Source organism: Brassica rapa, chromosome A04, assembly GCF_000309985.2.
Source record: "Brassica rapa cultivar Chiifu-401-42 chromosome A04, CAAS_Brap_v3.01, whole genome shotgun sequence".
In the NCBI taxonomy this organism is placed as follows: domain Eukaryota; kingdom Viridiplantae; phylum Streptophyta; class Magnoliopsida; order Brassicales; family Brassicaceae; genus Brassica; species Brassica rapa.
In genome coordinates, this window is record NC_024798.2 from 17,470,700 (window position 1) to 17,494,678 (window position 23,979).

At 34.7% G+C, this 23,979-nt stretch overlaps 6 protein-coding genes across 10 annotated transcripts; 4 read left to right on the plus strand and 2 right to left on the minus strand.

The window, feature by feature from the left end:
• Positions 1-871: 871 nt before the first annotated feature.
• On the minus strand, positions 872-12,286 carry LOC103865252 (probable serine incorporator). 3 transcript variants are annotated; one of them, XM_033290407.1, is made up of 12 exons: positions 8,071-12,286; positions 5,759-7,995; positions 5,307-5,466; positions 5,193-5,217; positions 5,027-5,116; positions 4,765-4,936; positions 4,606-4,679; positions 4,460-4,526; positions 4,305-4,376; positions 4,100-4,239; positions 3,930-4,003; positions 872-3,820 (listed from the first exon to the last, which is right to left on the minus strand). In XM_033290407.1, exons 2-12 carry the CDS (start codon positions 6,134-6,136, stop codon positions 3,738-3,740), a joined length of 1,335 nt encoding a protein of 444 aa, XP_033146298.1. In that variant the 5' UTR covers positions 6,137-7,995; positions 8,071-12,286; the 3' UTR covers positions 872-3,737. The 3 variants fall into 3 exon arrangements, with proteins under 3 accessions (XP_033146298.1, XP_009141295.1, XP_033146299.1); XM_009143047.3 differs by having other exon boundaries at positions 5,759-6,146; positions 6,266-12,286; XM_033290408.1 differs by having other exon boundaries at positions 5,759-5,835; positions 5,911-12,286.
• On the minus strand, positions 7,422-12,279 carry LOC103865253 (chaperonin CPN60-like 1, mitochondrial). Its single transcript, XM_033290447.1, has 13 exons — positions 12,187-12,279; positions 11,842-12,031; positions 11,446-11,738; positions 11,097-11,201; positions 10,933-11,019; positions 10,594-10,683; positions 10,380-10,460; positions 10,226-10,294; positions 9,917-9,994; positions 9,696-9,791; positions 9,411-9,614; positions 9,218-9,323; positions 7,422-9,143 (listed from the first exon to the last, which is right to left on the minus strand). The coding sequence occupies exons 1-13, from the start codon at positions 12,277-12,279 to the stop codon at positions 9,025-9,027; spliced, it is 1,611 nt and encodes a 536-aa protein (XP_033146338.1). The 3' UTR covers positions 7,422-9,024.
• Positions 12,287-12,810: 524 nt separating the features above from the next.
• Positions 12,811-14,042, plus strand: LOC103865254. Of its 2 annotated transcripts, XM_033290417.1 has the most exons (3): positions 12,811-13,280; positions 13,419-13,887; positions 13,933-14,042. In XM_033290417.1, the coding sequence occupies exons 1-2, from the start codon at positions 12,879-12,881 to the stop codon at positions 13,878-13,880; spliced, it is 864 nt and encodes a 287-aa protein (XP_033146308.1). In that variant the 5' UTR covers positions 12,811-12,878; the 3' UTR covers positions 13,881-13,887; positions 13,933-14,042. The 2 variants fall into 2 exon arrangements, with proteins under 2 accessions (XP_033146308.1, XP_009141298.1); XM_009143050.3 differs by having other exon boundaries at positions 13,419-13,957.
• LOC103865255 (uncharacterized hydrolase YOR131C) lies at positions 13,943-15,464 on the plus strand. Its single transcript, XM_009143051.3, has 5 exons — positions 13,943-14,340; positions 14,537-14,579; positions 14,671-14,731; positions 14,813-14,947; positions 15,155-15,464. The coding sequence occupies exons 1-5, from the start codon at positions 14,004-14,006 to the stop codon at positions 15,317-15,319; spliced, it is 741 nt and encodes a 246-aa protein (XP_009141299.2). The 5' UTR covers positions 13,943-14,003; the 3' UTR covers positions 15,320-15,464.
• A 257-nt stretch (positions 15,465-15,721) lies between these two features.
• On the plus strand, positions 15,722-17,751 carry LOC103865256 (thioredoxin-like 1-3, chloroplastic). Its single transcript, XM_009143052.3, has 4 exons — positions 15,722-16,455; positions 16,520-16,696; positions 16,917-17,081; positions 17,294-17,751. The coding sequence occupies exons 1-4, from the start codon at positions 16,183-16,185 to the stop codon at positions 17,543-17,545; spliced, it is 867 nt and encodes a 288-aa protein (XP_009141300.1). The 5' UTR covers positions 15,722-16,182; the 3' UTR covers positions 17,546-17,751.
• A 239-nt stretch (positions 17,752-17,990) lies between these two features.
• LOC103865257 (probable folate-biopterin transporter 9, chloroplastic) lies at positions 17,991-22,597 on the plus strand. 2 transcript variants are annotated; one of them, XM_009143053.3, is made up of 2 exons: positions 17,991-20,476; positions 20,698-22,597. In XM_009143053.3, exons 1-2 carry the CDS (start codon positions 19,984-19,986, stop codon positions 21,825-21,827), a joined length of 1,623 nt encoding a protein of 540 aa, XP_009141301.1. In that variant the 5' UTR covers positions 17,991-19,983; the 3' UTR covers positions 21,828-22,597. The 2 variants fall into 2 exon arrangements, with proteins under 2 accessions (XP_009141301.1, XP_018513775.1); XM_018658259.2 differs by having other exon boundaries at positions 20,426-20,480; positions 20,710-22,597.
• The last annotated feature ends 1,382 nt before the right edge of the window (positions 22,598-23,979 follow it).

Below are 23,979 nucleotides of genomic sequence, written 5' to 3' on the forward strand. Positions count from 1 at the left end.
TGTTTTGAGCTTGGTGGAGTTTATCTTCATGCTAAGGATAACTTAAACTTATATAACATAGTACCCCCCAATATTTTAAGCATTGTGATTCTATAATCACAAGTTTCATTTTTCAGGATACGTACGAAACAACCAAGCCTCACCGGAGTACCCCAAGAGTATGGAAACAATGACTTCCTTCTGGTCATCTGCTTTAACATTAGATTCTACACATTAAATATTTCCAAATTAACATTAGATATATATCCCAAAGGATGATGACTTTTCGTGGAAGCAAGTTCAGCGCCTTTTGTATAGAGAATCATGAAGATATAAAACATAATTGTGAATATTGTTATTGAGATATGTATATATTTAGTTAAGAAAACTAGGTTTAACGTTGTACATGTATAAGCTTTATCAGTATGAGAGTCAATATACAATTCTTCCAATCTTATACTCTCATCATTCTCTACATTTTGTGCGTAGTCACGGATGAGAACGTAGCGCATAGATTTATGATCAAAAAGATGGTTCGATAGATATAACGAGCTCTCAACGACTTTTTCTTCTCTTCGTAGTAAAAGAGACTCTTCTGTTCTATCTCCCTAATGAGATCATCAAGCTGAGCCTCTGAGTCACCAGGACTTATCTGGTACGAACTCACCCGTTGATCATTCGTAGCCAAAACCTACAAGAAACTGGAAATCTCCATAAAATACTAAACAACGATTGTCTTGAATCCCTCTAGGTGTGTTTGATCTTGCAACAAGTACAGTCACATGTCATACAAGATTAGATGATCGGTATTCAAAGATTTACTGGTTTGTTCCAGGACGTGCCTACTCTTTAACTTGCCGTGTTTTTTTTTTCTGGTTATTGAACATTCACCTTTTACATAAAGCAAATAGAGATCATACATCTTATACTCCATTTTGGTGTTTATTCAAGCACACTAAGAAAGCGGAGGCAACATAGCTATCTTATAAGATGGTATAAGAACTTTAGTTAGACCATTAATCTATATCCCAAATATACATGAGCTTCATCGGCTCGCCATTTTTTGAAAGGTAAATAGCTTCATCTCGTGCTTCCCATATGTATAACAGGCCACATTCACGAAACACAGCTCCTTCATATGCCACAAAGTCTTTATGATATTCAAAATTAGCCCCCTTCCGCAAGATACATTTGAATCTTGTAAAAAGAATGACATTATCATGAAAACTAAAACTGTATGCAATGCCTTGAAATTCAAGAGAATGCTCGCCTAGATCATCATCTCTGGATTCGCAATGGACTTTGAGAATACTACGGCTAAGTGTAAGGTTGTTTTGAAAAGCTACGGTGTTTTTAAGACACTTAGCTTCATTCGGCTCAACATGCAAAGAAAATATAAGATACAGAAAAATATATACAAGCTTCATTTTTATTTTAATTAATTGTGTGTGTCTCTACAGATTTATAGACTTCATTCATAGGTTTCTCAGACCAAAGTCAACAATGGTTTCTTGAGATACCTCTATTGGTGTTTGTGCTCTATTTGGCAGACTTTTAAAGACTTCATTAGTGTCTCGTAAATTGAGCTGGATTGTACTTAAAATATACTTCCTCCGTTTTTCAATATAAACCGTTTTAGAAAAACTTTTTTGTTCCAAATTATATGTCGTTTTCAGTTTTCTATGTAATATTTATTAATAATTAATGTTGTTTGACCAATGATAATATATTTTTTATTTTTCTATTGGTTGAATTGTGGTTAGGTAAATAATTAATGATGTTTTTGTTTCAAAAAATATAAGAAATTAGTGATTTTCTTAATCTATGTGCATAATTTTAAAACAATTTATGTTCTTTAACGGAGGGAGTATTTACTTTCTTAATAGTTTTATTTCCTAACCGTCAAATTCAGTAACCACATTTGTTGCTATCCTCAAAGAGAAATTTAAATGTTAATTTAAAAAGAAAAATTTCTACGTTTTGTTCCTTTGTTACGGAACCTACTAATGGTGATACCTTTTTTGTTATTGCAAGAAAAAAAGTTGGCCTTCGGCTTTAATATCACTTTTCAACCCGAGCCAGTCTTTGACCTTAAAATGAAACATGTTTAATCCACTTTCTCTACCGGGAAAAGTAGGAGCGCAACAAAACCCACTTAGTCACTAGTCCAGGCACACAAGTGGTATGGTGAGAAATATTGAGAAAAAATAATAAGAAAACGAAATTCTTATTCTTTTGCTTTTGGTGTTTATTCAAGCACCAAGAAAGAGGCAACATAGCTAGCCCGTAAGATGAAATAAGAACTTAGTAGTTAGAACATTAATCTTTATCCCAACTATACATGAGCTTTGTCGGCTCATCCTTTGTTGATAAGTAAATAGCATCATCTCGTGCTTCCCATGCGTATAACGCGCCACATCTTCTATACTTATCTGCTTCATATCCTAGAAAAGTCTTATGGTATTCAAGATTAGCACCCTTCGACAAGATACATTTGAATCTTGTGTACAGAATGAAATGATCATGAAAACTAAAATTGTATGCAGCATCTTGAAATCTCAGGAAATGGTCCCCTAGATCATCGTCTCTGGATTTGCAATGAACTTTGAGCACACTTTTGCTAAGAGTAAGGTTGTTTTGAAAAGCTACGGTGTTTTTGTGGCATTTAGCTTCACTCGACTCAAAATGCAAAGAAAGTATAAGATACAGAAAAATAAATACAAGCTTCATTTTTCTTTTAATGAATTGTGTATGTCTCTACAGATTTATAGACTTCATAGTTCATAGGTTTCTCAGACCTAAGTCAACAAATGGTTTCTTGAATGCCTCTATTGATGTTTGTGCTCCGTTTGGCAGACTTTCAAAGACTTCATTAGTGTCTCAGAACAAAGTCAACAATGGTCTTGGATACCTCTAGTTTTGTGCTTGGGCTCCTTTTGGCAGATTTAAAAGACTTCATCAGAGCGTGAGCATCAATGGTTTCTCAAAACGTTTCTGAACAATAAAAAAATAATTAAAAAGAATACAAAACAGGAAAGAAAGAGAGAGGGACGTCTCTTCTTCAAAGGAATATATGTATGTGGGAAGAAACTTATTTTCTTGCTGTCAATTTATTAATGGCCATCATTTATTTTATTGTCCAAAAATTATATAAGAGATCTTTTATGGTATCTCAATGATGCTCTTAGTGTCTCATAACTCAAGCTGGATTCTATTTTAAATAGGTTTACTTTCTTAAATATTTTTATTTTCTAACCGTTAATTTAGTAACCACATCTGTTGCTGTCGTCAAAGATAAATTTAAATGTGGAAGATTATGCGTTTTGTTTTCTTTGTTGCAGAACATCTAAATGACAAGGAATATTGATCAGTATTAATAAGACAACGAGATTCTTATTCTTTTGCAACAGTGAAACATCATGATACAAAGTTCATGAAATCGATCCAGCTGTTTTTTTATGTCATTACTCTTTGATGTCTTGCTTACATAACATCCACAATGCAATTATTACAGAGTTTCAAGAATCATAGAATCTATATATCTTTAATATCTAGTTGAATTATCGAAGAAAATATTTTCTTTTGTTCTGACTTCACCACAAATTGTACATTTGATTATGTTCTTTATGGAATCACATTAAGGTAAAAAAAAGTGAATAAACTTGGTAAAAAAAAAGCTTTTTAGAAAATGGAGATGGAACTGTTTCTGTATTAACTTCAAAAATTGAGCAATGACAGTGATAATTCACTCCACCTATCTATCTGCTGACTTCTGTTGTTGTTGGCTGAGGTTGCTCATGAACCCTAGGCTGTCTCACAATAGGTGCAATCAACTTCCACACTATATACAAAATCAATAAAGAAATATATATCTCGTATTTAGAGATTCTGTAAGATCAAGAACTGACATAAACGAGACTGAAACCATTAGGTTACACGTTTTAACTTACGGTATATCCCTGCGGCAAACCACTCATTCACTATCTTCACCCATGTGCTTGTCCACCCAACATCCATGCTCCATCTATGCGTTACATTTAATTTTATTAATTCATAGTCATTATTATTGCTTCCTAATTAAAGAGAACAAAGTGGAGATGAAATATGGAATGTTTCTTACTTCCGAGCTGAATGCTCGAGGTTCCAGCTGATGAACAACATAGCAAAGTACATTGCTCCTAAGGAAAACACAAGATGGAAGAATCCATAGCTATATGGAATATCATCTTCTTCTTTAGCTTCGTCTTTACGGAACTGGAACTGTAATTAGGTTTTGCGTCAGAAAAATCATGATGTTCAAGCTGAGATGTCATTGTTAAACTTACGCTGAAGGATTCTGAATCGATCCCGGTTGAGAATGTTGCCATCACAATGGCTCCTATAGCTATAAGGAAACTCTGAACAGAGTTACAAAAAAAAGTGAGACTGAGTGTAACTAAGTTAGCAAGAACGCAAGAAGAAAGAAGATTTTAACTCTTACCAGTACTGTAATCCAATCGGTATGACCGTTTTGGGTATGCGCATTGCATTTGGTATGTGAAGGTTCGCTGGTACATAACTAATACTTTTAGTAATGTTATGAAGAACCAACCAAACAAACATTAGCTTTTGATTTTTGGTCTTTACCTTCTGATGGCAGACCAACATAAGAACACAATGTAGGAAGCCATAATCCCAGATGACATAAGGCTGCTCTTCACCTTAAATGAAAATAAACTTAAACCATCAGAAATAGATATAGAGATCAGCATTTGTTACCACCAAGAAAAGCTCAGGAAATGTAACCTTGGAATGTAAGGACATAACCATCATAATGATTAGAAGAATAACAGTCAATGAGATAAAGAATATATTGAGGGCACAAGCAGTTGAAGCTACATAGAAGTAGTACATCACCGCGATCCCACAAACAGAGCCGATGTAGAAAACTATTGACATGACAAAACCAAAAGAGCAGCTGCAGAAACACACAGTATAGTAACCAACAGTTATATATATTATATCCACATAGAACTTAACACTTTTGTAATGACAGATACTTGCTTACCTTTGCTTGCTTTGGTTATTAGGCATCCAGTAGTTATTCCACCAAGTGATGAATTCAATCACACTTATTAGTTGAAGTCCAAGAAATATCCTGAAACCATAGGAATGCTATGTGACTTTTTAACATAATTGTCTATAAAGAGTATAACTTGATGAGATGAGTTTACCCTGCACCAACACGCGCGATTTCTCCTGTAAGGAAAAGATCATTCTTGTGATCAAACCAATCATATCAAATAGAAAAAAATATGTTATGAAACTATAGTGAAACATGACCATACCGTAAATTTGGATGTAAAGCTGAGGTATGAAGAAAGAAGCAACCATGACTGAAACCAGCAGGAGAAACTTGAAGGACCAATTGTCTGAGTGCCAAGTGTTTTGAGCTTGGTGGAGTTTCATTGTGTTCCATGTTGAGAGGAACATAATGAGGAAAAATATCTTCATTGCTAAGAACAACTCAAGCTTATACTTTCCTCCGTCTTATAATATAAGTTATTTTAACTTTTTTTTTTTAAATATAAGTTGTTTTCATATTTTAATGCAATTTTTGTATTTATTCATGACTACTGTAAAACCAATTAGATAATAATCGTTTTATTATGTATTATATTAAATGATACTTTTTAATTGGCTTGCTTTCAGCTAAAACAACTTACATTGTGAAGAATAGTATAGTATCAAATACTTTAGCGTTGTGATTCTATAAGCACAAGTTTCATTTTCAGGATACGAAACATCCAAGACTCACTCTGAGTACCCCAAGAGTATGGAAACAATGACTTCCTTCTGGTCCACAACTACTAACATCTGCTTTAACATTAGATTCTACATTAAAGATGTCAAAATTAACATAAGATAGATCCCAAAAGATAATGACTTTACGTGGAAGCAAGGTCAGAGCCTTTTGTGCATAGTCTCGGATGAACCAAGCGCACAGATTTATAATCAAGAAGATGGTTCCATAGATATAACGAGCTCTCAACAACTTTTTCTTCTCTTGGTGGTAAAAGAGGCTCTTCTGCTCTATCTCCCTTATGAGATCATCAAGCTGAGCAGCCTCTAAGTCTCCAGGACTGATCTGGAACGATCTCACCCGTGGATCATTCATAGTCCAAAACCTACAACAATAATATACATAAAAGACTAAACAACAAGATTCTGAGAACTAAATCTCTAGGATCTAATTTAAGAACAAGACCATTAGTTTTACATGTTAAAAGGGAAACAAGGATCTGACCTTTTGGCTCTGGCTGGATTCAGAAATAGATACAGAATCCAAAGAAAGATGAAGAGAGAAGAAGAGACCGAAGCTTAAGAGTTGAAGTGTGAGTATGTTCACTGTTCTCACACGACAATCTTGCAGAAAGAGTAAAGAAGACGCGGTTCCAATGTCGATTTTAAAAGTATGCTTTGGTGCGTGATTCCATGTTGCAATTTTATTTTAGTGATATGTACACCTCTGTTCACAGCCGTACGATTAGATGACTAGGATCTTCATATACTTTGACTTCTTTTTTTTTTCTTTTTTGGCTATTATGTATGGTAGATCTTTGTTTAAATTTTCTCTTTTTATAAAAAGGTGTTCTTTAATGAATAGTAGTAGACACACATGTTATATTTCGCTTGAGTGTTTATTTTTTCAACGTTTATGATATTTTAATTTCATCACATGAGTTTTGTTGATCGAGAACTTTGAACATTGCAAATTTTATAAATAAAATATGAAGAAACATTCCCTGAGCACGAGGAAACATTCCAATAGACGGCCATGTCGCGGAGAGGATGTATAAAGATTAAAAAATAAATAACGTGGAGCGTTCTCAAATTACATCCATGATTACTTGTAGTTTAACAAAAACTTTTGGAAGTGTGTAATCAAACGAGACATTAACTTTCTTGCCTAAACAGATTTAGTTTTTTCTCGTTAAGCTAATTCATCATCAAGCTTCTTCTTTATCTTACTACTAATTAGATTTCCCAAAATAATTCTAGTAAGTTGTGACAAACTGACAATGTATTTTGAACTGGATGAGTAGGAACATTCTTTATTGTTCTTTGTTTATTTTTGTCATATAGTTGAATGGATTTATGCTTCTTTTAGCTTCCACGAAAGCTCGAACACATGGGTTGTGTGGTCAAATTGAGAGTTTGACCAACTAACCAAATCAAATCAACTCGCTTCTTCCTGTTTATCCAGCTGTAAATTAATCTAAAATATTAGTAGAGTAATTGAATGTGGTTAACTGCTATAATTATATTATGGTACGGACAAACAAGTGAAGACAAAAGAAGAGGCTTTTGTGTTCATGACATTTCTTTGTGGAGTGAAACGTTCGGGGCCCGGGCCGGGGGCCACATTTTTATTTAGTTTATCATCTTTTGTTTCGTTCTACATGCTACATTTGGCAAAATCTTTTTTTTTTTTTGGATTTAGAGTCTGTTAATTGAACCACGTATTTTGTATTAATAAGAGATTAGGGTTTGGTGAAGGTTGGTAAGAAAGAGATATCTCCATGCGAAACCTCCTTGAAGATTTCCATGAACTATAATCTGACGAATATTGGAACTAGCTAGGAAGATATAACACAAAAGACTTGTATGATCCAACAAAAATACTTATTTAAAAATAATTTAATAATCGAATGTGACAATATAGGGAAAAAAAAAACTAGTGCCTTGTGGATGAAGCAAACCATATGATATCGCAACAGTTTTCAAAAGTAACCTAGCTAGGGTTTAGGATTCTCATAAGAAATCCCTTCACTGTTTTGTTTTTGTAGAACCCTTTTCTCCCTCACCGCCCACGCCACCTCCCATAGCTGGAGACGCTTCTTCTATCTTTGAAATCTTAGTTACAACTTCTTCAGTCGTTGTAACCATAACTTCTGCACCAACGTAACCGTCTTTTGCAAGCTCTCTTGTCAAAACCTCATTCAATTCGGCGTAGAATATACCGTCCGCTACAAACTACATAACTCAACAAAGTTACTAAAACGGTTCAAAATACAATAAATATAGTGAGTGAGATCTAGTGAAATTCACCTTTTTCTTCCCTCTGATTTGCGTCGCCATGTGGTAGATGTTGAAGTCTGCCGATAGCTGGAAAGCTTGATACCCTAGAGTCGCGGACGGTGAGCCGTAATTAGCAAGTAAATAGTTGGGGCTATGGTTTTCTTGCTCGGGCTTAGTTGTTAACAAAACAAGCCCAATCAAACGTGGCCCATTCCATTATGTGGTTAAATGCCGCTTATTAGCAAAGACAGTATCAGCAGCTATTCAATAGTTCGAATCAGATGTGGAACTCCAAGGAACCAAATACGCTTACAAGCCTGATCTCAAAATGTGAACAACTTCTGGAGCCAGAGGGTTTGTATTTTGTAGCAGGTGCTTCCCAAAAAGATAAGCATAGCTGATAGCGCAGCATCCTTCATCCCAACTCCCAAATATTGGTTCTTCTTAAGCATAAACCCTCATACAAGAAAACTATGCACTAAGTTAGAAAGAAATCTTTCGTACAATATAAGTTATCTAGTTTTAATTAATAACTTAGGTCATCTCTAAAACAGGAAAAAAAAAAACAGAATTAGAGTGTAGTACTGTAGTGTCAAGGTTATATGTATGTTTATGTGATTTTGATATAAAAAATCCTCATCGTCAAGCTGTAAAAAAACACAAAAGAATTTGTATATACAAAATATCTTAACAGATTTTATAAAAGATTGTTAGCTTGGAATATCCAGAAATCATGGAAAAATCTTAGGGTCCTAGAATGCCTTGTGGATGAAGCAACCATATAATCTCACACCAATTTCCAGTAACCTAGCTAGCGTGTAGGGTCCTCATCAGAAACCCATACACCCATAACCACCACCCATAACGGGAGACGCATCTTCTTTTGTTGGAATCTCGGTCACAACTGCTTCCGTCGTAGTCAACAAAAGCGAGACACTAACCAATAGAATAACAAAGATTAGCAAAAAAAGGCACTAAATTAAACTACAAAAAATGACAATAAATTTTCAGACCATTTGAGTCCCTCGCAGCATCAACCAATGCGGTTCTGATCATTTTCACAGGGTCGATAATACCAGACTTCACCATATCCACGTATTCTCCTGAATATATATATGGGAACAGAAGTTAGTTCAATATAACAAGGTGGACCAAGGGCAAGCAGACTGTGAGCTACCTTTAGCAGCATCATAACCGATGTCAGGATTGTTTGATTCCAAAAGCTTGTCAACGATGACTTTACCGTCGACTCCAGCTTTGGAAGCAATAGTGTAAACAGGTATCTGCATCAAAGTATTATTTAGTGTTCAAGATTCACAAAGGTATCTAAGTTGGAGATGAAGAAATTTTGTGATGAGAGAAAAAAAAACCTTGAGAGCGTTTTGGATGATTTGGACACCGTCTTTTTGACTAGTGTAATTTGTGGAAAGCTTCTCAAGTTCTTTTGACGCGTACAGAAGAGCAACACCACCGCCTGGAACAATACCTTCTTCTAAAGCTGCTTTGGTTGCATTTAGAGCATTGTTTACTCTATCTATCTTTTCGCTAACTTCTCTCTCACTCGTTCCTCCGATCTAAAAGCCATCCCATCATTAGTTATATGCATCAAAAAATATTGAGTCCAGTAGTGTGTTGCAACAGATTAGTTTCACTACCTTTATTACAGCAATACTCCCAGAAAGCTTAGCCAACCTGTCTTGTAACATATCCTTGTCATAGTCAGACTCGTTCGCTTCAACCATGGATCGTATCTAGCATTATTATTTGATTTAGAACATATAACATCCTTCCCATTTGGAAGAAAAGAAAAAAAGAGTCAAAGCAGATCACTGACTCTGCTACATGATATTTAATATGTGAGAAGTATAAACCCTACCTGTTCACATCGTTCTCCAATATATTTCTTGTCACCAGCCCCACCAATAAAAACAGTGTTGTCTTTGGATACAATTACCTGTTCACAAATGAAGATCATATGATTAAGGCTGTCCTGAGATTTTGGGTATCATAGACCATTTAGTATTTAATAAATTTTTCTTTTAACAATTTGGAAGAATAAGCCTATTTACATTAACTTTAAAAATTTAGGAGCTCAAGACCAATGTTTCATTTTGCTATGGGCAGATCAGCTTCTAGATGTGATATAAATGCTTTCGAAGGTACATAGGAATTGAGCCAAACGAACCTTTTTGCAGGTTCCTAGCATACCGAGTTCGATTTTCTCAAGACTCATACCTCTCTCTTCTGTTATTACCTGTAAATTGAGATCATCAAAGAAATATTACTACACATCATGCATGCAATTAGTGTAAGCTTGGCAGATACTAAAATAGTCTTGCCTGGGCTCCTGTGAGGGTAGCTAGATCGTGCATATAAGCCCTACGGTTTTCTCCAAAACCAGGGGCCTTCACAGCACAGATCTATATATAATGTGATGGCATTTACAATTAAACCAAGCAAATAAAGATAATACTAAGAACATATAACAAAAATGCTGAAAAGAAAAACCTTCATTTCACCAGGAGGTGTTTTCCAACTTAGCCCTAGCCTAGCAACATGTTTAGAACGAGGGGTTTTCCAAACTAGCCCAGCAACAGAAAAGCTATCCAAATCCTCCGCAACGATCAGAAGCGACCTTTGTTTCTGAAAAAATAAGATCAGAGAAAAATATATATTCATATACAAAATAACTTAGACATAACTGAAATTCAACAAATGATTTATATACCTTGAGGGCCAAGTCTAAGACTTTAGACAGAGATTCAATATCGTGAACTTTGTTGTCGTGGATGTAAGGGAGAGGATAATTAACAAACTGATAAACCATATCAAGACATTAAACTGATAAAGTAACAAGGTTTGGGTCAGTATGCATTATTGAATTACTTATACCCTGAGAGCCGACTCTAAAACTGTAGACGTAGAATCAGGACTAGTAATTTCCTTCTCGTGGATGAGAATGAGAGGATCTTCTAGCTCCTGCAAACCATATCAATTCTTGTGAATATTCCTTAAAACTGATTAAAAAACATCAAGGTTTGGATCCTGATCCTTACACATGTTTGGTATTTCTCGTTTGTAATGAATAGTGGGGATCTGTATCCCCTGTCAATCTTCATACCCTCAACAACTTCCATCTCGTTAAACAAAGTGTTGCCACCCTATACCAAGAGAGATGGAAGAATAAAATTAGTCGGTGTCCTGAATATAGACAAATAAAACATTTGTATATGGTTCCCAAAATTTCGAAAAATAATATATATACACTTAGACCTCCAAAATTATCAAAGAATTTTTAAATTAAAATCCTTACTAATTTTTCTATTTCTCCAAAAAAATCTCGGAGTCGGCCTATAAAATTAAACAAAATAACTTTTGACATTGTAGGGATCAAATTCAACTCACTTGAACTATGATCACTCCCTCTTTGCCAACACTTTCCATAGCCTTTGCAATAAGTTCACCAATCTCTCTATCTCCATTAGCTGATGCTGTTCCAACTTGGGCAATTTCTTCAAAAGTGCTAATCATGCGTGCTCTACTCTTCAAGGTCTTCACAACAGTATCAACTGCTAACTTGATACCAAGTCTTAAATGCATTGCATTATATGCAGCATGATATGCACTCTTTTCAGGAGTAACTGATTTACAAGCTTCCGTGAAGATAGCTCTTGTAAGGACTGTAGCATACGTCGGTCCTGTTTTTAGGTCGAATACAAAAACAACAATAAATATGAAAATCATAGGAGACTAATTAAGAAAAAGAAACGTTCTAATACAGTGAAAGGGAGCCCCCCTTACCATCACCAGCTACATTATTTGTGGCTTTAGCTACCTGTTTGACAGGACTGGCACCAACGTTCTTGACTCTGCCCTTGGACTCATTGCTCTTGGCAACAGTAACATCATCCTTTGTCACCTTTGGTGCACGCCAGCTTTGTGTGATGGTGATACTACCATCATCTTTTTGTTCGATGGTGACATTACACCCCTTAAAAAAAGTGATTTAGATACTTTGAGAGGTAATAAAAACAGGTAATTGATGATAGTTGTCACTACTCACTAGGGCATCACATGTTCCCTCGTTAACTATTATCACTTGCATGCTAATCTCTTGAAATGATCAGAAAAAAAGTTTATATATACCTTGGGTCCAATAGTGACTTGACCTGTATCAGCAAGCTCCTTAACACCGGACCTTATGTCTTTTGCTGAATAACTTCTAGTGGAACTGAGCATGCTTCCAAACTAAACAATACAAAAGAATACACACTATCTTAAATGGCTACAACAGCATAAGTAGATACGATGAGGAACCACACGAACCTGGGGTGTACACTTTCTGGCGTTTCTGTTAAAAACAAAAGAAAGATAAATGATATATCAATAAAAGAAAGTAACTTTCAGAAATACAGAGAAAATGAAGAAAGTAACCTAGCTTGTGAAGCAATGTTGGAGACAAGTCGATACATGGCGATAGATTCTCACTCAACCCGAGAAGATTACAATAGATACAGAAAAGATCGAGCTAAAATGATAATTCTAAAAACAGCATAGGGTTTATGTTTTTACGTGTTCTTCAAGCTCACCCATTGAATTCAGCATAGCATCCGATTTGGTCCCGGCTCAATTTTTTAAATGGGCCTTATAAGGCCCATTTCATTAATACAGTAAACCGGATTTTAACTCCGAACATTCTCGTGGACCAAACCGGTTTAGTGGTAATTCGATTTCAATGGAGGAGATGATGACAACGTGGCGCAAGTTCAGTGGACAAACACGGACCAGAACATTTCCTTCCTTTCACTTGCTCTCTCTCGCTTCCTCCTCAAACGTTAATGGCGGAGAGAGGAGCTCTTCCGCTTCTTCGCCCCTCCTTGCCGCGACCCTCTATTTTCCTCAGCTTCTCAAACCTCCGTGCGTCGCGATTCCAAAAGCCTGTATCTTCCTCCTCCCGTTCTCCTCTCCTCTATTCATTATCCTCTACAGTAGTTTCGGTGAAGGTAACTCCCCTGAATCGCCGGAGATTCATCTACAAAATCCGCGCCGTCGCGGAGGAAGAGGGAAGATATGGGCGGACGGAGAGGGGGAAGAGAGGGAGGAAAAGACGGCAGCTTTGGGAAGAATTATTGGAGGATAACGTTGAAGAAGACGATGATGATGATGTTGATGGTGGTAATGGTAAAATCGACCTGTGGAAGATCTTAGAGGAGATTGTAGACAATGTCTGGATTCTAAAGGTATTTAATTTTTATGTTTTTCAATTGAACATTTGATCGGTGAGCAGTGACTCTTAAGTTAGTTTGGTCTCAAATGAATGTCTTAAAGGTATTTATTTCATTTATGCTGTCTTGATTGTTTTGTTGTTGACTGTGTAGGCATTCAAATCGTATGGGTATCTCCTCCCTTTCATCCTCTTATCGCTTTTCTTCAGCACGGGACCTAAAGCTTTCCTCATATCGCTAGGTGTAGCCATCGGGCCATCACTGTTGTTTCTAGCGTTCCAGAAGGTAATTGGTTGGGATAAACGTAGAAGAACATCAACGGCTAATCAGTTCGGGGTAGAGATGGGGGACGAGAGAAGGAGCAGAGTTCGTTACAACCCGTCTCAGGTCAGAAACAGTGGTTCAGCTGGAATGGCTTCTAACTTTGGTGGGTGGGACGAGTTAGAAGGGCCCGGGACGGTTTCCGAGCAGCCGAGAACCGAACCGAGGCGGAAACCGATGAAGAAGAGGAAGAAAATAAGAAGAGAAGAAGCAGCAGAGGCACAACCATTGTTGTTGAGATTGTTGGTGTCTTTGTTCCCATTCTTGAGCTCCTACACAAACATGCTCAAATAAAAATAAAACAACTAAACCGAAACAAACTAATTTTTTTTTAATTTCAGTTAAACCGAACCGGATCGGTTAAGAGATTAGTTATTAATCTTCGGTTTCAGTTTGTCGCTTTCCCATTTCTTCTCCATGACATTCCTCTTATCAAGATCATTCCTTTCACTAACACTCAAACCTTCTTCTTCTTCGATCTCAATGGCGAATCTAACGACGAAGGCGAAAGCTCGCCTGAGAGGCGTTGTGTTCGACATGGACGGGACCTTAACGGTTCCGGTAATCGATTTCGCGGCAATGTACAGGTCTGTCCTCGGAGAAGACGAGTACAAGCGAATCAAGGCGGAGAGTCCTACAGGAATCGATATTCTTCACCATATAGAGTCGTGGAGCCCCGATAAGCAGCAGAAGGCGTATGAGATCATCGCTGATTATGAGCAACAGGGGATTGATAAGCTCCAAATCATGCCCGGTATGGATTCATCCCTCCTTGATTGTTTGAGGTTTTGAGTTTGAGGGTTTGTGTGAATCTATGTTAGTTTTGATCTGTGAGGTGAAAGATTCGAACTTGGTTTGGTTTACGATTGAGAAAGATTGTAACTTTAAGTGTGAAGATGAAGTAGTTCTTTGGTGATTGTCTTCTAATATATGACAAGTTAGTGTTGCAGGTGCTGTTGAGCTATGTAGCTTTCTTGATTCCAAAAAGATAAAGTAGGTTTTCAGATTATTCTCTCTACAGTTTGTGTTGTTTTGCCATGCTCAGTGCGAAGAAGGTGAGCAACTTGCTGTTTCATTTTTGTAGGAGGGGGCTAATTACACGCAATGTTAAGAAGGCAATTGACATATTCCACCAACGTTTTGAGGTGAGTATATTAAGCTATATGGTGGAATCTCTCTAGTTTACTGCCTTATTTGTTTTGTCTAATTAGTTTTTGTTGTATTAGGTTATCTTTTCACCGGCACTAGGCAGAGAGTTTCGTCCGTATAAACCAAACCCGGATCCGCTGCTGCATATATGTTCAGCATGGGACATCCAACCTAACGAAGTCATGATGGTTGGTGACAGCTTGAAAGATGATGTGAGTGGCTGACATCATGATGATAGACCTCTCTGAATAGCAAAATCTTTAAGCAATGCCTGAAGAAGGTCTGTGTTTAAGCTCATGAAAGAAGCTTAAACACAGACCTTCTTATGCAATTGTTTAAAGATCTGCTACGAAGGAGCTTTGCATATTGTCTGAATATTGTAACTGGTGATTGATTATTTTCTTCACTTGATTCTTTAGATAGCTTGTGGGAAAGGAGCTGGAGCTTTCACTTGCTTGCTAGATGAAACTGGAAGGTATGGACCAGATGATTTTTCTGTCTCTGGACTGCATCCTGATTTTAAAGTTGATTCCCTGTCCAAAATTCAGAACATATTGGAGACCAACTTCGACCTCATCCCATAGCTCTTTTTTTTTTTTTGCCTCCAAATTCCTCATACTCAACACAGAGGCTGTAGTTTGCAGCAGGATCATTATTGTAAGAGAGATAATGCCATTACACAGTATCTGTTCAGGATATCCATTAATACCAATTACAGAGTTCTGTTCATTCGCCATCTTATGTTCTAGCTATTCTTTGATATCATCATCTCCAGTCTCTGGATTTGATTTTTCTGTCCTTTTTCATCCAAAGTGAAATTTGATTTTGCTATATGAAAAGACTTTCTCAATTACTTTTAGTATTTCTACAAGGAACCAAAGAACGTCTATTTATTTGTGATGGTCCCAGTTGTGTCTAGTTAGCAAAGTCAGGTCATGGCAGATGTCTGTGTAAAGTTGCCAACCCAACCTACAAAAACAGAAACTTTTGGTAACAGTTTACAAAACCAAGTTTAGGGTTGATCGTTTTGGACACCAAAGAGGAAACAGTTTGCATTATACCTGAGCTTTGTCTAATGAACCAGACATGAAGGATTGGTGGTTTAACCAAACGGATTAAATCAGTTAAGAAACAAATCAAAGTACAGTATCTAACAATTATTTATGCACCAGTGGTTTGGTTTCTTTAATGTGGTAGGAGTTTCATAAAGAAAAAGAAGATAAAATGGAACCCTAACTGTTCTAAAATATAGAAATATAAAGCTAAAAATAGGTAATACTAATTAAAAAAACAGTGCTCTTGTTTTAGAAATTTCGGTTTGTAAACCTATTTCTTTCTCCAAAATCAAGCTTCTGAGAAGGATGGTGGAGAGAGCAGAAGAGAAATTTCACAAAACCTCTTCTCTCTCTGCTATTCAACTTTTTTTCTCTTTTCAAGTTTTTTTTATATGACATGTTTCTTGTGGAACACGGCAATTCTTTTTCTGTGTGAAATTATGGCGACAGATACGTTCATCAAGCTGAATCCAATCTTCATTAATCCCAACCGCTTCAACCTCCGAGAATGTTCCAACCTAAGCCCTAAAAGCATCTCTTCTCTGAGCTGCATTAGCCCAAGACTGATATCTTGCAGCCATGTCAACCCTAGAACATTGATCTACGGCGAGAATGATAACATATTGTTTCCCAAGAAAAAGATTCCTTCCATGATCCGTTGTCAGGTTAGCTCAGAATCATTTTAATCTTTCGTTGATCGGGTTAAATAGTTTTGTTTAATTTATTCAGACGAGTCTTGGGATTGGAAGGAACCAAAAATGGTGGGAGAAGGAACTGAAACCTAACATGAAGTCGGTAACATCACCTCAAGATCTTGTCGACTCTCTACTTAATGCTGGAGATAAACTTGTTGTCGTTGATTTCTTCTCTCCTGGGTGTGGTGGATGCAAAGCTCTTCATCCCAAAGTAATCCGGTCTCAATCATTTTTAATTAAAAAACTAAACCGGATACAACAGATTCTATTAGTAGACAATTCAGAATAGTAAACCGACTCCAAGTGTTATTATTAGGATTTAATCAAAACCATCTCAAGTTATATAGATACAGTGTGTTACATTTCGATAAGAAAACTCAAGTTCTTTTTATATTTTCATCAAAAGTGTGACTTTGGAGTATATGTTTCAGATATGTAAAATAGCAGAGAAGAATCCAGAGGTGGAGTTTCTACAAGTGAACTACGAAGAACAAAGAAGTCTATGTCAAAGTCTTCACGTTCATGTTCTTCCCTTCTTCAGGTTCTACCGCGGTTCCTCAGGCCGCGTTTGCAGCTTCAGTTGTACTAATGCCACGGTACATTCCATTTTCTTTATTATTTTCTTTCTGTATATAATTTGGAACTTGATTGTTTGTTTATGTTTGCATTTGCATCTATGCTTGTAGTTACTATTTCTTTTTTTTTTGTGCAAAATGCTTATAGTTACTAGATATATACTGATTTTTTTCAAACAATCAGACAACTTCAAGCATTTCGAACACTAATTGCGTATTTTGTTTTTTGGCAGATAAATAAGTTCAAGGAGGCGTTGGAGAAACATGGGAGGGAACAATGTAGCATAGGAAAGACAAAGGGACTTGAAGAGAAAGAACTAGTCGCCATGGCCACAAATAAAGACCTGTCTTTCGATTATAAACCCAAAAATAATGAAGTAAACCGTGAGATAAAAGAAAATGACACAATTATCCAAAGATCTCCGACCTCAAAAGAACAAGATGAAAAACGTTCTCTAGTAATTAGCCCAGCAGGAATTGTCTAGCGTCTGTTTTATTTGGGTACAGTTGCTGTTTTATTTGTCTGGGAGTTTCAATCTTAGAGTATTCGTCCAGTTGGAGGCATAATATTGTGGCTATATGTAGATTAGTGGTTCTCCGTGCTTCACACGGATTTGTTTTTTTTTTCATATATATTTTCAACGGGTTATTGTATAATTTTGTTTAATTTATATTATTATGTATTTGTGATAATTCTTTATGTGCTTTTTCCTTTATTCTTGTTACCATCTCTCCAATTTTTTTTTATGTGTTCTAAATGTGTGGGGTACCGTATAGTATGATTCCAATAAATATGATCAAATATTACAATTATCGAGTGTGGGCAAATAAGAAAAAATGGATGAGAAAAATGTGAAAACCGCTGATGTAGTTGAACAAAAAAAGACTGCTGATGTAATAAAAAAAAGTTAGAGCTAGTACGATAAAATAACAGTTTTTTTTCGACAAAATAACAGTTTAATAATGGAATATAGTCGCTTTTATACTTGATATATACTTTTTTTGTTTTTAATATAAAATCTTTTAAAATTGTGTACATAGATTAAAAAATTATTAATTTTTTATATTTTATAAACAAAAACATCATTAATTATTTATCTAATTATAAATTAACCAATAATAAAATAAAAGCTATATTATCATTGATCATATAATATTAAGTATTAATAAATTTTACACAGAAAATCGAAAACGTCGTATAATTTAAAATTAAAAAAAAATTAAAACGACTTATATTAAAAAATACTTTATTAACTTTTGGAATAATATTTTAAAGCAAAAAAAAACTTTGGAATATACGCCAAAAAAAAAGCTTTAAGATATATGCATGTAATTTCGTAAGCATTATCCACAGTAGAATTTGCCTTATAGTACTGTAACACATGTCTGACTTATACGTGTCGATACTAAATGAATTTGTCAGATGTGATATTTCCGCAAAATAAGAAGTCACAATCAGAGTTTCGAGGAGTTTGTGTAAGAAAGGGACCCCACCCGAATCTTAAGAAAAAACTCTCCTCTTCGAAACACCAACCAAGGATACTCCGTCAAGTGGGTCCCACGACAAATAAAGTTAACGTATGCAAATTAATCTCACGTCCTTATTAAGCGATGATTAAATAGTAAATACATAAAACTAGTCCTATACTGCTTGCTTAACTAGCTGATTTTTCCGTGCTCATGCACGGATACAAACATCATGCACGGATACTAACATTTACGTAATGATTAAATTAAAAAAAATTGATAAAAAAAATTTTTTTGTTTATAACTTTTAAGTTAATTTTTAATCTCTATAATATTATTTGAAAAGTTAGTTTGTTATGTATTATTATGTTCCCATCTTAATTGGTTACAGTTAAACTAAAATAAGCTCATCTTGTTACTTTATCTTAGGATGAAAAATATATTTTGTAAGATTGTGTATAATTTGCTATATGCTGTTTTCCATAAAATTAAAAAAAACTAAAGTGCTAATAATTTTTGTTATGAAAATTCTAATCATTCAATCAAAAATATATTGATAAATAAGAAATACTATTTATATTGTTGTAGCCTCACGTTATAAGACATTTATTTGTTTTAAAAATAATCATAAGATATAATAATTCTGGTAAAATAAGATATTAAATAATCATTTATGTTGTTCCAAATTATTTTCTTATTAATTATTTGATTGAAAGATATTTATAATAAAAATATTATTATATTTTAGAAAAATATATCTGAATTATTATATTTTTAAGTTTTTGTGAAGTTATTTTTATATATATTTATAAGTATACATTTTTAAAAGTTATTGAAATTTTTATTTTTGTCGTAGGAAACATAAAGAATAAAAAAAACTAAATTCGTTTTTATATAAATGTATATGTTTATATTTTATTAAAAAATTCTTTTTATTATTTATGTGTCTTAATAAAAAGAAAAATTACATTAAAAAATTAATCACAGTTTTATTAAGCAAAAGGAAACATAGATAATTGTTATTAATGGAAATCCTTAATAATGAAAAAATGAAAATCACTAATAATATTTTTAATTCATTAAGGATATAAGTGTAATTAACCACCGTGAGAGTTAACGTGAGCACGACACATAAACTTCTCAAATAATATTATAGAGATTACCATCTGCTTAAAGACAACCTTTCTAACTTCTTCTTATTTTTGTTTGATTCTTATCAATCTTCGATATCATTCTCTAATTTTATTAGTTTCCTCTCTAAACACACAGATAGAGTGCTAATTACTGCATATAATATAATGGTGGCCACATTATCTCTGTGGCTGATTTTCTTTCCTTCTTAAGCACCCACCCGTGAATCTCTCTCTCCTTTCTTCTCTCTGTTCCATCTTTTTAATTTTTTCCCCAAGATTTTGAATCCCTCAGATCAAAAACAAAAACAAAGGCTTAAGGAATCATGAACAATCCATTATTATTATCCATCACAAACCCAGTAAAGCTCTTGAAACCATCAACAATCCCGTACGGTTTAAACCTAAACACCACCATTAACAAGAAACAGCAGCAGCTAACCAAAACCATTGTCCTAAACTCCAACACCAGATCGAGAACAACAACAACATTCACCAGTAGTCTCTCGTTGGTTAGAAGGAGAAACAACAATGGTGGTGGTGTTACTGGAGGCTTTGATGAAACGGAAGTTTGTAGAAGAGATCAAGGAAACGCAGTTTTGTTGTGTGCTTTAGGTTATTGGGTTCAAGGGTCAAGGTGTTTCCCATGGCTTGCACTTAACTTTCACATGTCTCATTGCCTTCATCTCAAGCCATCTACCCTTCAGCTTGTGCAGTACACTGCTATTCTTCCCATGGTGGCTAAGCCTCTCTATGGAGTCCTCTCAGATGTTCTGTACATCGATGGTGCTCGTAGAGTTCCTTACATCTCCATTGGAGGTTAGTCACAAAGATTTTCTTGTCTAGAAAAATAATCCTACTTGGTCTAATATTTATGTTGTAGCATAGCCGGTTCTGAGCATAGCCGGATGAAACTTTTGCATGTCCAAATCTTTAAAAACTATTATACATATAGCTCCCAAATTATTAAAATTAATTTAAAAATGTTTTTGCTCAAAAAAAAATTAAAATGTTAAATCTCAGATCCTATTTTGTCTCAGTGCTTTTGCAAGGTTTAGCATGGGGTTCATTAGCAATATTCCCCGGTTCTAGAGAAGCTCTTCCTTCGCTTTTGGGACTTGCTTTGCTTAGTAACCTTGGAGCATCTGTTACTGAAGTTGCACAAGACGCATTAGTAGCTGAGTATGGTTTAAGATACCAAATGAATGGTCTTCAGTCCTATGCCCTCATGGCTTCAGCTGTTGGAGGAATCCTTGGAAACCTTCTTGGTGGATATTGCTTGGTCAAGACACCTCCTAGAATCTTGTTCCTTGCTTTCACAGCTCTCTTGTCTCTTCAGCTCACTGTTTCTCTGTCCTCTAAAGAAGAATCATTTGGCCTAGCAAGGATAAGAGAGACAAGCTTAAAGAAACAGTTTAATGATCTTATGGGAGTTATTCAGGGAGATGAAGTCTCTCAGCCATTAACTTGGATCATAGCTTCCATTGCAATGGTGCCTCTTCTCTCAGGATCTGTCTTCTGCTACCAAACTCAAGTTCTGAATCTTGATCCTTGGGTTATAGGAATGTCAAAGGTTATTGGACAGTTGATGCTTCTATGTTTAACCGTGGTTTACGATCGTTACTTGAAGAAGACGCTTCCCATGAGGCCACTGGTCCATATAGTTCAGCTCCTATATGCATTGTCATTACTCTTTGATTACATTTTGGTGAAGCAAATAAATGTAACGCTTGGAATCTCCAACAAGGCTTTTGTGCTTTGCTTTTCAAGTGTGGCTGAGATTCTTGCACAGTTCAAGATTCTTCCGTTTTCTGTCTTGCTAGCAAACATGTGCCCTGGAGGGTGTGAAGGAACCATCACTTCTTTCCTTGCTTCAGCTCTGTGTTTGTCATCGATAGTTAGCGGGTTTGCTGGAGTTGGGATGGCTAATGCGATCGGTGTAACGTGTAATAACTACGCAAACTTGCCTGCAGGAATCCTGATGCAGTCTTTGGCAGCTATGTTGCCTTTGTGGTTTATTCATTATGTTCCAATGTCAGAGCCTGGGTTTGAGAGAGAAGGTAAGAGAGGTTTGAGTAAGAGAAGTAGGAGGAATAGACGAGTAGGGAGAGTAGTTGGTCAGGAGATTTTCGCTTACCGTCGAGAAAGAGATGCAGAAGCACAAACATAAACAAGAACCACTCTCAGTTAGCTTGTAGTTCTTCAGCTCATAGATTGAGATCAGAAAATGAGATTTTGTGACCAAGAAGGATTAGAACAGATAGATAGTTTGTTTGGATACATGATCCTCTCAGTTAACAATCAAGACATGGATGCTTTTAGGTTCCTCTCACTGTTACATTCATGTCCTTAGGTTTGGATGATACATGATACTCTATTAACAAGCATGAAATGTTTGAAAAGTGAGAACAACTTGGTCCAGCTTCTACAGACATTCCTGAAAAAAAAATCCAACAACAGCAACACAAGAGACTGTTTCCAAGCTATATATTTACCAGATGCTCATCTGCAATGGGCGCGGTTGAGAGAGTTCATTTCCAAGCTTTAGCATCTCATAAGACAATGAAGCAGCTTCCATGGACATTCCATCTGGCTCCATAGCCTAAGATGATAATGCTACAAGATACTCCTATTTTGTATCATATCTTTCATGAACCGAGTGCTCCTTTCTGCTAGTAGTTTTTTTTTTCAAATATATTTTTATTTTGTTATATCGTTGTCTGGTTAGATCTTTACCGTAAAAGCTACAACTTAACTTCAGAAGATTGATCATTGCTGTTCAATCATTCATACAACTCACGAACAATTTAAAAGATAGAAAGAGCTTTTTTTTTTTGGTAAAAGATAGAAAGAGCTTTGCTAATGTGTTGTTACTGGAATCAACAAATCAATATGAGAGCAAAGAGTTTTTTTTCACGAATATCCACTCCTATTCATTTCTTTGTTATGACTTCTGTCTTCTGCGTCAGTCGATTTCACACAAATCCTTTCTAAAACTAGGACTTGTCAAAGTGGAGAATCCCCATGACCTGCTCAACACTTTCATGGTTTCCAAGACAAAACAAATGTTTAACCCTTTAATTTAACTTTATTTAACGTTTTAAATATCTTGATTTAAACATTTTATTAGTAGTATTTTTATAAGTTTTTTAGATGGAAACAATTTTATATACATATGCAATATTTTTGGGCTTTTTCAACTCAATTTATTAAAAATATTTTAAACTTTGTACAAATATATGTTCATGTAGATGTAGATGATACATCAGTTAATTTTGCTTACGAAAATACTACATATATAATATTATTTTTAAAAATAAAATTTAAAAAAGTTGAGTGCAATTTTTATAGAAAATGTAAACGAATATATCTCTTATACTAAATAAGAAAATTTATGTTTACATTTCTAAAAATATATTTTTAAAACAACTATTTTGATTTATTTTTTATTTTTTTTTTAATATTCTATACGTGGCATTTTCGTCAGTAAAATTAGCTGGTATATCATAAACATCAGCAAAATTAGGTGATACGACCGCTGATACGGCGACTTATATATGTTTTCGCCAAAAAGTAAATATTATGTATGTTATTTAAATTATTGAAAAACACATATATGTTTTTGCACGGTCATATAAATCGGATATAAAATTGAACATATCGCAATATGTTGGTTATGAAAAGACCATTTTCTCGTCTATATACAATATAAAAACATACCAAAATTAAAAGACTAATTTCTAAATAAAAATATCTTATTTTTAAAACAGAATGTTGAATATTTTATACTTCTTATTTAGATCTTATTTTATATTGGAGGTTTATTGCATCAAAGATTCGAGTAAATCCAAGAAAACATGAGATTTGAGTAAATCTTAAAAAGATATTGTTACAATGTTTATGAGTTTTTGAAGAAATTTCAGAGTTTATGTAAGAAATTTTTTAATTTAAATATTTATTTAAAATAATATTTTTATTTTTTAAATTACTATAGCTCGATATTTATATCGTTTTAAGAAACATATAAATATATAAAAAGAAATTAAATTTTCTCAAATATATGCTCATGTACATTTAGATTGATACGTCAGTTAATTTTTTTATGAAGATACCACATATATAATATTATTATTTAAAAAAATAGTTAAAAGCAATGTTTTTTTATAGAAAATGTAAACGAATATATCTCTTATACAATATTACATTTTTAATTTTACTAAATAAAGAAATTTATAAACTTTTACCTTTCCTAAAAATATATTTTTATAAAACAATTATTTGATTTATTTTATTTAAAAAAAATATTTACACGTGGTATTTTC

What these genes read in the sequence shown, in the direction of transcription:
- LOC103865255 (XM_009143051.3), top strand. Translation starts at nt 14,004, where the DNA reads ATGACATTCCTCTTATCAAGATCATTCCTTTCACTAACACTCAAACCT. An exon ending in CTTGATTCCAAAAAGATAAA is followed by an intron (nt 14,580 to 14,670) that starts GTAGGTTTTCAG and finishes TCATTTTTGTAG; the next exon opens with GAGGGGGCTAATTACACGCA. An exon ending in TATTCCACCAACGTTTTGAG is followed by an intron (nt 14,732 to 14,812) that starts GTGAGTATATTA and finishes TTGTTGTATTAG; the next exon opens with GTTATCTTTTCACCGGCACT.
- LOC103865252 (XM_033290407.1), bottom strand. Translation starts at nt 6,136, where the DNA reads ATGAATGATCCACGGGTGAGATCGTTCCAGATCAGTCCTGGAGACTTA. An exon ending in GAGTGAGTCTTGGATGTTTC is followed by an intron (nt 5,467 to 5,758) that starts GTATCCTGAAAA and finishes TTAGCAATGAAG; the next exon opens with ATATTTTTCCTCATTATGTT. An exon ending in CCGATTGGATTACAGTACTG is followed by an intron (nt 4,377 to 4,459) that starts GTAAGAGTTAAA and finishes AACTCTGTTCAG; the next exon opens with AGTTTCCTTATAGCTATAGG.
- LOC103865254 (XM_033290417.1), top strand. Translation starts at nt 12,879, where the DNA reads ATGGCGGAGAGAGGAGCTCTTCCGCTTCTTCGCCCCTCCTTGCCGCGA. An exon ending in ACAATGTCTGGATTCTAAAG is followed by an intron (nt 13,281 to 13,418) that starts GTATTTAATTTT and finishes TTGACTGTGTAG; the next exon opens with GCATTCAAATCGTATGGGTA.
- LOC103865256 (XM_009143052.3), top strand. Translation starts at nt 16,183, where the DNA reads ATGACATGTTTCTTGTGGAACACGGCAATTCTTTTTCTGTGTGAAATT. An exon ending in CTTCCATGATCCGTTGTCAG is followed by an intron (nt 16,456 to 16,519) that starts GTTAGCTCAGAA and finishes TAATTTATTCAG; the next exon opens with ACGAGTCTTGGGATTGGAAG. An exon ending in TCAGTTGTACTAATGCCACG is followed by an intron (nt 17,082 to 17,293) that starts GTACATTCCATT and finishes GTTTTTTGGCAG; the next exon opens with ATAAATAAGTTCAAGGAGGC.
- LOC103865253 (XM_033290447.1), bottom strand. Translation starts at nt 12,279, where the DNA reads ATGCTCAGTTCCACTAGAAGTTATTCAGCAAAAGACATAAGGTCCGGT. An exon ending in AGGGAGTGATCATAGTTCAA is followed by an intron (nt 11,202 to 11,445) that starts GTGAGTTGAATT and finishes CTCTTGGTATAG; the next exon opens with GGTGGCAACACTTTGTTTAA. An exon ending in TGCTAGGAACCTGCAAAAAG is followed by an intron (nt 9,995 to 10,225) that starts GTTCGTTTGGCT and finishes ATTTGTGAACAG; the next exon opens with GTAATTGTATCCAAAGACAA.
- LOC103865257 (XM_009143053.3), top strand. Translation starts at nt 19,984, where the DNA reads ATGAACAATCCATTATTATTATCCATCACAAACCCAGTAAAGCTCTTG. An exon ending in TCCTTACATCTCCATTGGAG is followed by an intron (nt 20,477 to 20,697) that starts GTTAGTCACAAA and finishes ATTTTGTCTCAG; the next exon opens with TGCTTTTGCAAGGTTTAGCA.